Here is an 11,791-nt window from a genome sequence, read left to right on the forward strand (position 1 = left end):
AAATGTCCAAATTGAATCAGTTTGCTTAATTTTTTGTGACTGTTTGGATGGTTCCACAGAAAAAAACCTCATGGAAAGTTATTCTTAAAACCCTTTGTGTAGTATATTTAAAACATTGTTGAGACACATCCCAGAACTATTGTTATCACTTTTTATTTCCTGCTTTTATTCATTCATTTAAAACAGTTAAAAGTGATCTTTTCTTCTGTCTTGTCACATTCTATTGGTTAATATTGACGAGGGGAGCTGTGTACGTACTGTGATGGATCCAGATGCGTCAGGGTTTTTTGGGTAGTAATTCATCACTGTCCCATAAAAATGAGAAGCCTGGGCGACGCTGACCAGCAGTAACAACAGAGAGAGCGACATAGTGAATGTGTTGGTCTCTCCCCACAAAGACAGCTGGTAAATACCAACAGGCTTCCAAAGTGTCCCCCCCCCCCCCATCTGACTGAAACTGGTATGAGGAAATGTTTTGTGGACAAGATTATAATCACAAAATTAAAATGCTTTTAGCATTAACGTGTGCCGTGATTGGTCAGTGGGCCAGCGTGACTTTAGTCAAACAGAAAGCTAGCTAGCAGAAGTTCGTACATAGTAAGAGTTCAGGTTGAAACATATGTAAGAGGAGTTATGACATTTTTAGCGTTTTGCTTCGTGTAGATTCTTTTTTTTTACCTTTAGCCTTCTTGGAGTCAGTGGGAGGGGTCCTGGAAAGGGCGCCGCCTGCCGACTCCATAGTTCTCCTGGGGGACTTCAACGGTCACATGGGCAATGACGGAGAAACCTGGCGGGGGGTGATTGGGAGGAACAGCTTGCCCGATCTGAACCCGAGTGGTGTCTCGCTATTGGCTGTGTGCTAGCCACGTTTTGGCCATTATGAACACCATGTTCGAACATAAGGTGGCTCATAAATGTACCTGCTACCAGAACACCTTAGGCCGGAGATCTATGATCGACTTTGTAATCGTATCATCTGATCTGCGGCCGTATGTTTTGGACACTCGGGTGAAGAGAGGAGCAGAGCTGTCAACTGATAACCACCTGGTGGTGAGTTGTATCAAATGGCGGGGGAGCAGGCTGGAAAGACTTGGCAAGCCCAAACGTGTAGTGAGGGTGAACTGGGAACATCTGGCGGAGGCCCCTGTCCGGGAGGTCTTTAACTCCCACCTCCGGAAGAACTTCTCACACATCCCGAGGGAGTTTGGGGACATGGAATCCAAGTGGACCATGTCCAAAGGCTCTATTTTGGAAGCGGCTGCTAGGAGTTGCGGTTGGAAGGTCATTGCTTCCTGTCGTGGCGGGAACCCGGTGGTGGACACCGGAGGTGAGGGAAACCGTCAAGCTGAAGAAGGAGGCCTTTTGGGCCTGGTTGGCTCAGGGGTCTCCTGAAGCAGCTGAGAGGTACCGGTAGGCCAGAAGGGCTGCTGCTGCGGTGGTCACGGATGCTAAAATTCGGGCATGGGAGGAGTTTGGGGAGGCCATGGAGAAGGACTTTCGGTTGGCCTCTGGCAAACCATCCGACGGTTCATGAAGGGAAAGCAGGGCCTACCCCAGGCTGTTCTCAGCGTGGGGGGGACTGCTGACCCGGACGGGGAGGCATCATCGGGCGGTAGAAAGAGCACTTTGAGGAACTCCTAATCCCGACCAACATGTCCTCTGGAGAGGATGCAGCTCCTGAAGGTAGTCAAAAAGCTCCTTGGTGGCAAGGCACAAGGGGTGGATGAGATCCGCTCACACGCCTCTTCAATGTCGCTTGGGGGTCAGGATCAGTGCCCATGGACTGGCAGACCGGGGTGGTGGTTCCCATTTTCAAAAAGGGGCACGGGACAGTGTGCTCAAATTATCAGGGTATCACACTACTCAGCCTTCCGGGGAAGGCCTATGCCAGGGTGCTGGAAAGGAGGCTCTGACCATTTGTCGAACCTCGAATTCAAGAGGAGCAGTGCGGATTCCGTCCCGGGCCGTGGAACAGTGGACTAGCTCTTTACCCTCGCAAGACTACTGGAGGGGTCCTGGAAGTTTGCCCAACCAGTCTACATGTGCTTTGTGGACTTGGAGAAGGCTTACGACCGGAGCAGTAGGAGCTGTGTCCGCATTCTCGGGAAAAAGTCAGAAACGTTCCCGGTGGGTGTTGGCCTCCGCCAGGGCTGACCTTTGTAACCGGTCCCGTTCGTGACTTTCATGGACAGCATGTCAGGGCGCAGCCGGGATGTGGAAACGTCAGGTTCGGGGGTCTCGGGATCACCTCTCTGCTGTTTGCAGATGATGTGGTCCTGTTGGCTTCCTCGGATCCTCCGTGACCTCCAGCATTAACTGGGGCAGTTTGCAGCCGAGTGTGAAACGACGGGGATGAGAGTTAGCACCTCTAAATCTGAGGCCATGGTGCTCTGCCGAAAACTGGTGGATTACTCCCTTCAGGAGGGGATGGAGTGCTTACCGCAAGTTAAGGAGTTCAAGTATCTCGGGGTCATGTTCACAAGTGAGGGTAAGATGGAGCGGGAGATCAACAGGCGGATCGGTGCGGCTGCCAGGTGAAGCAGGCGCTGCACTGGACCGACTTGGTGATGAAGGAGCTGAGCCGGAAGGCGAAGCTCTCAATTTACCGGTCGGTCTACGTTTCAACCCTCATTAATGGTCACAAACTCTGGGTCGTGACCGGAAGGACAAGGTTGATGCTTTGTGAAACGGGGCCGTGGTGCAATATTAACCCCGATGGCTTTTCTTTTGGAATTCGTGCCCCAACAAAAAACAGTAAAGCATTTGAGTTGCCTGCCATCATTGTGTCAGAAACAAGTGAACCTTCCAATTCTCTGTGTTCAAACATAGGAAGGAGAGAAAAGGAAAGCATCGCAGAGGTGGGATTGAGAAAAAAAAACATGATCCAGAAAATATAGTTCCAGCAGTGGTGGATGAGATGTTCATGGGTCTTTGTTTCTAACCACTGTGAACGCACCAAATTGGGCCTGAAAGAGGCTTCAACGCTGCGTCCCACGCAAACATTTTCATCTTTAAAAATGAACTTGGTAGGAAACTTTGACCTGATCGTATACAAACGTTATGGAGACGCAGATGGTGAGGAGGTGAATTAAGGCCAGATTGTAAAAATTATAATGTGAGAGAAATTGATCAGGATTTACTTTCACTTCATATTACACGTTAGTAAAGCAAAAGTCTCTCCTTGTGACTCATTTAAAGTCAAATGGTTTCACCCACAAAGATCATTTTTTGACATCTGGGCTCAAGTAGAACCAGACACGACATGAAGCTAAGGAACATTTAAAAGGCCGTTTAGGGACTTGAGTGCATTGAATATTTGCTATCCCCACCCTTCAACTATAAATATTCAGTGTTGTCAAAGCAAACTATCATTGTTGGTTCTCACCGATGTGAACTTCCTCCCGGCTCTGAATTTCCTCCTATAAAGTAAAGAATTCAAATGTTCCTCAAACATTTCAACGGTTTCTAGGCCCGAGGTGATGTCACTCACCTGAACTGAACTCAGTACTGATCTCATCGTCTCACACAGAGAGAGACGGACTCTGTTTGAGACAGTCTGAAAATAAAAGGGGGTCACTACTTTTGTTCTGTTTGCGGAGCCACATCTGAGTCAGGGAGTTGGATCAGACCCAAACTGTGTAGTCAATAGATTTCTTTAATGAGCTGTGAGTGGAAGAAATGATACAAATGCATTTACATTACTTATTTATTGTGTTTATCAGTTTTATTTAAATTCTAACAGTGAAATCAGAGAGAGTTGTTGTTGAAAACACACTTAGTGACAGTTTACTGTGGGATGAAACAGAACCCCAACTCAGCTGAAGTGAGTTTCAGTTGAACACCTAAAACAAGAGTCTGTCTCTCAGTCACATGGAATACTTTATTACTGTTTGTTCTGATAATGAATCATATGAAAATGATCCATTTGGTGACATTGGCAGAACATTGACATGTCCACAGGCCATGAGTGTTGAGTATAAGAGTGAGAGGAAGATCCACCTGACAGTCAGACAGAAGAGCAACGAGGGACCAGAACACATCTGTGGTGAGCTTCTTCTTCTCTCTTTGTTTTAGGATATCAGAACAACACATATATCTCTCAGGTGATTCAGTGAATACTGAAGTCTGATTGGCTCATACAAACTGCCTCATACTTAATATACACCCGAAAGTCCCCCATTTGGACGCAGAGTACATCAAAACTTAGAGAGTTTTGTGTTAAAAGTAACTGGCAGAGAACCCACGAAGAACGAATATAGTGATGTTATAGTTCTGCAGAAACCTCAGCGTCCTGGGAACAACATGAACTAGGTCACTTCTACATGAGACAAACACATCTCCCATCAGCCAAGCAAACAAATAACAAAATATCATAAATCATACTCGATATGACTGGGACAGACCGGAGAAAACAGCTGCTACACTCCGTTAGCAACGTGCTACCTACAAACATGCAGCATGAAAAAGCATGTCCGCCTGACGGAGATTACGGACATAGTTTCCATTTCTCTCCCCGGTAAACCATCGCAGAGATATTCAGCTTCGAACACAAAAAGTCACACAGCTTTCATCGAATATTGTACTTACTTTTGGTCGAATCTCAGCGAAAAAATGGAATATCTCCGTACTTCCAATGCATGTTTGTCCAGCTGCTGGTGCTCCGTGTGAATCCGTTCGATTCGTGTCTCTCCGACACTCCTCGGATTCTTGGGAGAGTTGGAAGCTCAGCAAATCAGATTTCAGAGCTGGGACGTTTTTGAGCTTTATTGGCTAATAGTGCTGTCAATCATCTAGCTTTCAATTCCAGGCAATTCTATTGGCTCCTACGGTTCGAAGGATGTCTCAATGGTGAAAATCGGAGAAGGGGGGGCTGAGATACAGCCCTGAACAGAGAGTCTGAAGCAGTATTTGACCTTAAACTAAACAACTAAAAAGGGCTTAGAAAGAGCTTAAAACACTCAAAAAAGGTCCAATCTTCTGTCTTTTGATTCATTGAACATCAGGAGTGATACATAGAAGTGATATAGAGTGTTTTTGAATTTAAAAAATACTTTTTTATTCAAATATTGGAATATTTGATCAGTTTTCTAATTTTATATGCTCTATATTTTATAAATGTTTCACTGTATCTATGTATAGCTGTGTATATAGAGCCTATATCAGTTGTTCTAAGAGCTCAGCATATTTAAAGTCTTGGATTTCCATACTTTCCAAAAAACAATATCCTAAAAGTGCTGTTTTTCCAGAGCGAGCTTTTGAGTTTTCCAAGTTGTGCTGTGTTCCATCCTTATCTTATGTGAACCTGTAACATGTATTCTGATAGTTCCATCATTTTTCTCATCTCAAAAATATATAAAAACAATTTTTTTTTTTTTTTTTTTTTTTTATACACTTAATTAGGTATTTCTTATCTTTATTCTAGCTGAGGCCTGCAAATAGGCCTCGGGTAAAGAGCTGAATTACAGTAATATGATCCAGTGATTATGTTTTCTTAAACCACCTTAAACATTCAGTCATTTATACATTCAAACTGTCACATTTCCAGGTCATATTCCAGCTGAGAAGCACTGAGAGTTAGTGAGGTCTGAGTCATGCATCCAGCTGTGGTAGCTGCTGTCCTGCTGTTGGTGGGCACCATCAACACCGTGACAGCATGGAGCACCGGTTAGTACTATGCTATCAGCAAATCATTATCCAACTAAAACCCAAGAAACTTGGTCATTGAAGAACTTGTGTTTTCACAGATGATGTTCAAAAGATGTGCAAGGACCGAAATCTTGAGAGTTGTGGTAGTGGTTGTAAGGCTGGTGAATGGATTCGCATGGATTGTGATCGCTGTGTGAAATACTTCAAGATTCCTAGTACTTTCCATGAGGCACAGGTGATAAAACACACACACACACACACACACACACACACACACACACACACACACACACACACACACACACACACACACACAGGCATTAGAAAAAAGGAAGATAAATCTATCCTTATCATCTCTCACATGTTCTGATAAAGTTCTGATGAAGACAAACACTTTTTCACATTTCTGTTGATTTCAGGATTACTGCCACTCTGTGAATGCTGAACTGGTGTCGATACACAATGAGGAGGAGAATATTCTTGTGATGTGTCTGAGCTTGAAATACAACTCTGATTCACAACCTCAACCATTTTGGAGCGGAGGCAAGAGATCAGGGGTAAGCAGTGAACGCCTCATTGTGATCAGAGGGAGGAAAGACCCTGATGGACGATACATAGAGGAGAATGTGTCACATGTCATCACTGATCCTCACCTTTGTGTTCTTCAGGAGGGGTTCATATACACTGATGGATCTGAATTTGACTACGCTAGATGGCTTCCTGAACAACCAGACAATCATCGTGGACAAGAGGGCTGCGTCGAGATGAATGTTGGGTGTAAGGGAATTTTGAATATGAAAAAAGTCTGTAAACCAGAATAATTCAAAAGTGCATCTGAAGAACATCGGGCCTCATTGAGAACCAGTCACACCAACAGAGTAGTTCTTAATCTGCACACGAGAGATTGAAGAGAACTTGTTTGACTTAAGGGTTATCACGATTTGTTTTGAAGGAATTTGGAGTTCAAAGCTGCAATCATGAATATTTTAGCATGAAGAAGGATCACATGACTACCTGTATATGAGAGAGGTTGCTCATAGTGACGAACCCACAGGAATTTATTACCTAATTCCACAATTCCCTTCAGCTCTACGGAGCATTAATCTACTTTACTGTTGAGTCACAGAATGATGTGAACCTAAGAGTAATATTTATATTTCATAAACTCAAACACTACTGACACTACATGTGTTATGATTCTGCTGATTTACTTGATGTGAACTTTTTACTATTGGAACATTTTTGTGAATGTAAGTTGCCCACAAACAGAATGGAACATAAAAATATTAATAATACTATTAATAATAATAATACATTTATTAAATATACCACCTCTCAGAGATGACAAACCATAAATAAAATACTAAAAACAATAAAACATGTGGCTTTATAAAGTAATTTAGGGTTGTTGATTACACTGATGATCACTTATCATGAACGTGCATCTACTCCTGATCATGTGACCTCATCGAGTTGAAACAAGAACTTTAAGACTAAATTATTCCTGCATGAGGTCCATGATCCTTCTGCTCAAAGCAGGAAATGTAAATATATAATCTACCTTTTCTTCTTTTCCAGACTGGGGAAGCTGGAACGATCAGAACTGCTCAGTTAAGAAGGACTTTTTCTGTCAAAAGAGAGCTTGATCATCATCAGCTGATGTTTGCTTTCACATTTCCAATCAGCTGACCAGCTGAGCTGCAGGTGGACCACTCTGGTTCATGATAACCTGCCAACACAAGCTCTTAACTTTACTGCAATAAACGCTTCAGCATTCAATTTCCAGCGTCTCGTTTCATTTGTTCACGTTCAGCAATATGAGTGTAGAAATCTTGTTCAACTTCTTCCAGACTCATTTCTTTTTAACATAACTGTGGTAAAACAACTGTCCTGCAACAGACGTCATGGTGTCACTATTCTGTGTTCACTAACCTCTTTAAAGGGTTAATCATTTTCTAAATGTCTCTACCAACCAATAAATCCCATGAAAACACCAAATCCAACAATGAATAGATTCCAATAAATATCGACTTAACAAAAGCTTTAGATGTTGTGCTTGAAGACCTCTAATCTACATGAATGTGAGAAGTTCTTTGATGTTATGAAATACAGTAGGATGAATCCTCCAACGCTGTGCTCCAAAACCCTTTTATATATTTTGTAATGTCATTATGACATTTGTTATTGAGATTGATGATTTGTTCAGTGTTCATGCTGTAATTGTAAACTACCCAACCGTGTAAAGAAGTTAAATTAGCAGAACCTTAAACATCTACCATTATATACTCATTGTTTATACATATCTACTTTTTCAATGTATTTATGTATTGTAATGTATCATATTTTTCTGTACAGTGTTGTTTTACAGTGTTTTGTGTAGCATTGTACGGATTTTAGGCCACTTGGTTGTAATAAGCTGTCCAGGGGACTACAGACAACAATTAGCTCTCTAGCTAACTCACACATTTACATTGAGGTGGAAACTGAAGTGTTGACTATTGTGCACTGTCCCTGGTAAATTAAGAAATAAATATACAAAGTGGGAGACAAAACGTATTGTTCGACACCTGATGAGGTTTAAACCAATAAGTGGATTTACTTTGACACAACCTCCAGCAGCACTGCAGAAGAGATGGTTACGACTTAAAGAACTTCTCACATTCTTGTAGATTCTAGAGGTCTATAAGGACAAAAGCAAAAGCTTGCTCTAAGTCAATATTTAGAGGACTCAATTCATCGTTGGATTTGGTGTTTTCATGGGTTTATTGATATGAAGAGACATATAGAAAATGATTATTCATTTATGAGGTTAGTGGACACAGAAGGCTTTCACCAGGAAATCTGCTGCAGGACAGATTTTCCACAAACATGTTTAAAAGAACAGAAAAACAAAGTTTTCTACAATCATGATGCTAAAAATAAGCAAATAAAACCAGACTTTGCATTTAAACGGAGTACAGTGTTTGGTGTTTAGCTGTAGGTTTGTCTTAAAGCCTGCTGTGCCCTCTTGTGGTTGAACTGAGTGGATCTGTTCATGAGGACACGACTCATGAAGAAGAACTCGGCCCACACAGTCAGACCACCACTGAGCCGTCATATTGATTATTATCTCATTATCTATACGTGGTATTTAATCAGCGAACCATCACTGTGGTAAAAGCATCACTGGTGGAAGTATTTCAATCCTTTACTTCATTAAAAGTACTAATACCATTCTGTAAAAAAAAGAAAGTAAGATCCATGTACTCAAAACCTTACTTTAGTAAAAGTATATAAGTATAATCAGCTAAATGTACTTACTAACACAATAGTTCCCCTGAAATGTAGTAGAGTAGAACTATTAAGCTACTTAAATTTGAAATACTTACAATACAAGTACCTCAAATTTGTACAGTACTTAGTTACATTCTACCACTAAGTACACAAAGTACATTAATAGACTATCCACTTTGACCGAGAACATTACTGGATGACAGTAGTGGTTCATGTTGCTCTATACTTATTAATTATGTAAATTGTCATTTATTATTTTTAGGCTTTAGTTCTTTGAGGACGCCGCTGGTTGTTTTAAAAAATATAACATCTATTTATGATCTTTTTGTTCAGTCTTTCCTCAGCACCTCAGTTGATGTACTTTATACTTCCAAAAAGGCCAAATTAAAAATGGAACGGTGTCAACTCTCCCAAATGTGCCACTGCCTTTTGTTGTTACATGTTTTCCCATGTAATTGATTTTCCATCGAAAATAGTGGACAACAGACGACAGTCTTTAAGAATCACTTGGTTTTAGCTCAATAGCAAGTTCCTGGAGAACAATAGCTTTCACAAGGGCCTTTTTTGAAAGGTTACTCCAGATTCAGTACTTGGGTCCTATAAAAACACATTCAATTGACATATGGTGGACACAAGAGGACATTCTTCAAGGTTCAAGTAGTTTCAAGTCATTAGAATGCTGTTAGAAGAAGATAGCTTTCCAGAGGGTCTGCAGACTTGCTAATACAGGTGCTCATTCAAGTCCTCAAATTGAATGTTTCATGCAATTTCTAAGCATTTTCAACCATGTCCTGAGAAGTTATGACTGTTTAAAGGAAAGACTTTTGGGGTATTGTTTTCTATTCAATTTATCCAATAAAAACTATCATTCAAATGTAGTCCAACTGTCCCTCCTCCCGCAGGCATGCTATGTGTTAGAGAGTACCATCCAACATAAATGTTCCCCATCTGAGTGTGGCTACAACATATTAAAAAAGCAGGGCTCTGACACGTTTAGAAATAAAAGTTAATCCAATCTGACCAACTTTTTCACAGGGTGTCAGACTTATCAATCTTCACAACATGCTGTTCTGTGAATTTGATACAGGCACATTTTTTCGAGAATATTTAGAGGGATTTTGGTCATGTGACCTTATTTTAGGGCCCGTACAACAAGTCTGTCTAAAGTCTGGGCTCTCTTGGACCAATATTTGAGAGATTATGTAAATTTTTTCATAGCTTAAAAAATTCCAAAATATAAGGGAATATGGCTCCAATTCAGCCCTTTGGGCCTGTTTTTGGGGAACCTTAACTTGCAGCAACGAGCACCAAATTGTAGGCATTTAATGTTCATAAGCCCCTCTTTGAATATGAAAAGTTTCTATTTCATTACCTTGCTTTAAAGTAGAAAAATTAAGAGAAAAGAATGGTAAAAAATTGGCTGCTGGCATTTAGGAGTTTTGGAGTAGGACTATTGGCTTACATGATAGGCCCATCCAAAATGTAGTAGAAGCGGACATTTTTTGGAGTCATAAGGGAACTAATCCTTATAACTCAAAAACGGCCATTTCTCCTACATCTGTATGGGCCAACCACGTAGGCCAATAATTCCAAACCCAATGGCCCTTTCGTAGCCAAAATGGCCGTTTTCGAGTTCCCTTCGGACTATTCCTTACAACTCCAAAAACAGCCATTTTGACTACATTACTATGGGTCGGTCATGTAGGCCAAAAATCCCAAACAATATGGCCTTTTTGTTCCCATTCCCCCCAAACAATATCTCCAGTGTGCTCTGGAATATGAGGCTGAAACTTGGGAAAGGGCATTCCTAGGAACAGTTCTCTAAGTGTGCAGAGTTACAAGCAAATTGGAGGACTTCAAATTTTCAGTAAAATCACGCAAATTATTGGTTTCAGCTTCTTTGACTGAGAATTCCAAAAACATGAACTTTCTCCAATCCTTTTTATTTTCATATTATTGGATCTATACTTTAAGGAGATAATACAGTAAAAATGTCAGCCTCCCAGCAAAAAGGGTTTTGGAGATATTAGAGGCCAAAAATTTCTAGACAGAATTTCCCAAATCCATTCACACCATTGAATCTATGGGTAAAGAGATAATTACAGTCCAAAGTGCAGCTTCTTAGTCCAAAGGACTGTGCAGATAATGTTTGGGAAGGATCGGAATAAAAGGGCCATATTGGTTGGGATTTTTGGCCTACATGACCGGCACATAGAAATGTAGTAGAAATGGCTGTTTTTGAGTTATAAAGATTAGTTCCCCTAAAACTCAAAAAATGGCCATTTCAACTACGAAAGGGTCATGTGGGTTGGGATAATTGGACTACATGACCGGCACATAGAAATGTAGTAGAAATGGTCATTTTTGAGTTATAAGGATTAGTTCCCTTACAACTCCAAAAACGGCCATTTCTCCTACATTTGTATTGGCTGACCAGGTAGTCCAATAATCCCATGCAATATGGCCCAATTGTGCCCATTTGTCCCCGGCGTGTCGGGAATAATTATAACAATTCGGATACATCTCTTCTGGGATTCCGAACTGTCCCTTTTGGTCCCAAACTTCCCTAAGTAATCATAGCACCTAGTACCAGTGCGTGGGCTCTCATTTAGGCCTATTATCACAACCCAAATGGCCCTTTTGTTCTCATTACTCCCCAAATAATCAAAGCACCCAGTACCAAAAAGTTACAAAAATGAATTAGCAACTGCACAATGCTCAAGGCAAGGATGCTTAAACTCTAGTGGAAACATGTCTGGCAACAGCACACTCAATGTTCCAAGTTTGAAGCAAATCGGACACATTTTAATTTTTCAGCAAAGAAAAACTGCTACTTTGCTTGTGATTTCAAATAATTTTAATTTCTCCAATC

General features: G+C 41.2%; 1 protein-coding gene across 1 annotated transcript in view; it reads left to right on the plus strand.

Annotated features, from left to right (window-relative positions):
- The window catches only part of LOC137874464 (C-type isolectin Sp-CL4-like), an 8,653-nt gene extending 1,234 nt beyond the window's left edge, over positions 1 to 7,419 (plus strand). The window contains exons 2-7 of the mRNA XM_068713149.1: positions 3,961 to 4,045; positions 5,546 to 5,664; positions 5,745 to 5,881; positions 6,066 to 6,203; positions 6,315 to 6,423; positions 7,225 to 7,419. Coding sequence (XP_068569250.1) covers positions 5,592 to 5,664; positions 5,745 to 5,881; positions 6,066 to 6,203; positions 6,315 to 6,423; positions 7,225 to 7,292 — 525 coding nt within the window. The 5' untranslated portion in view covers positions 3,961 to 4,045; positions 5,546 to 5,591 and the 3' untranslated portion in view covers positions 7,293 to 7,419. The remainder of the gene's footprint in view (positions 1 to 3,960; positions 4,046 to 5,545; positions 5,665 to 5,744; positions 5,882 to 6,065; positions 6,204 to 6,314; positions 6,424 to 7,224) is intronic.
- The last annotated feature ends 4,372 nt before the right edge of the window (positions 7,420 to 11,791 follow it).

This window comes from Cebidichthys violaceus, unplaced genomic scaffold (assembly GCF_023349555.1).
Source record: "Cebidichthys violaceus isolate CVI_PGR_0920_01 unplaced genomic scaffold, fCebVio1.0.p SCAF_19, whole genome shotgun sequence".
Lineage (NCBI taxonomy): Eukaryota > Metazoa > Chordata > Actinopteri > Perciformes > Stichaeidae > Cebidichthys > Cebidichthys violaceus.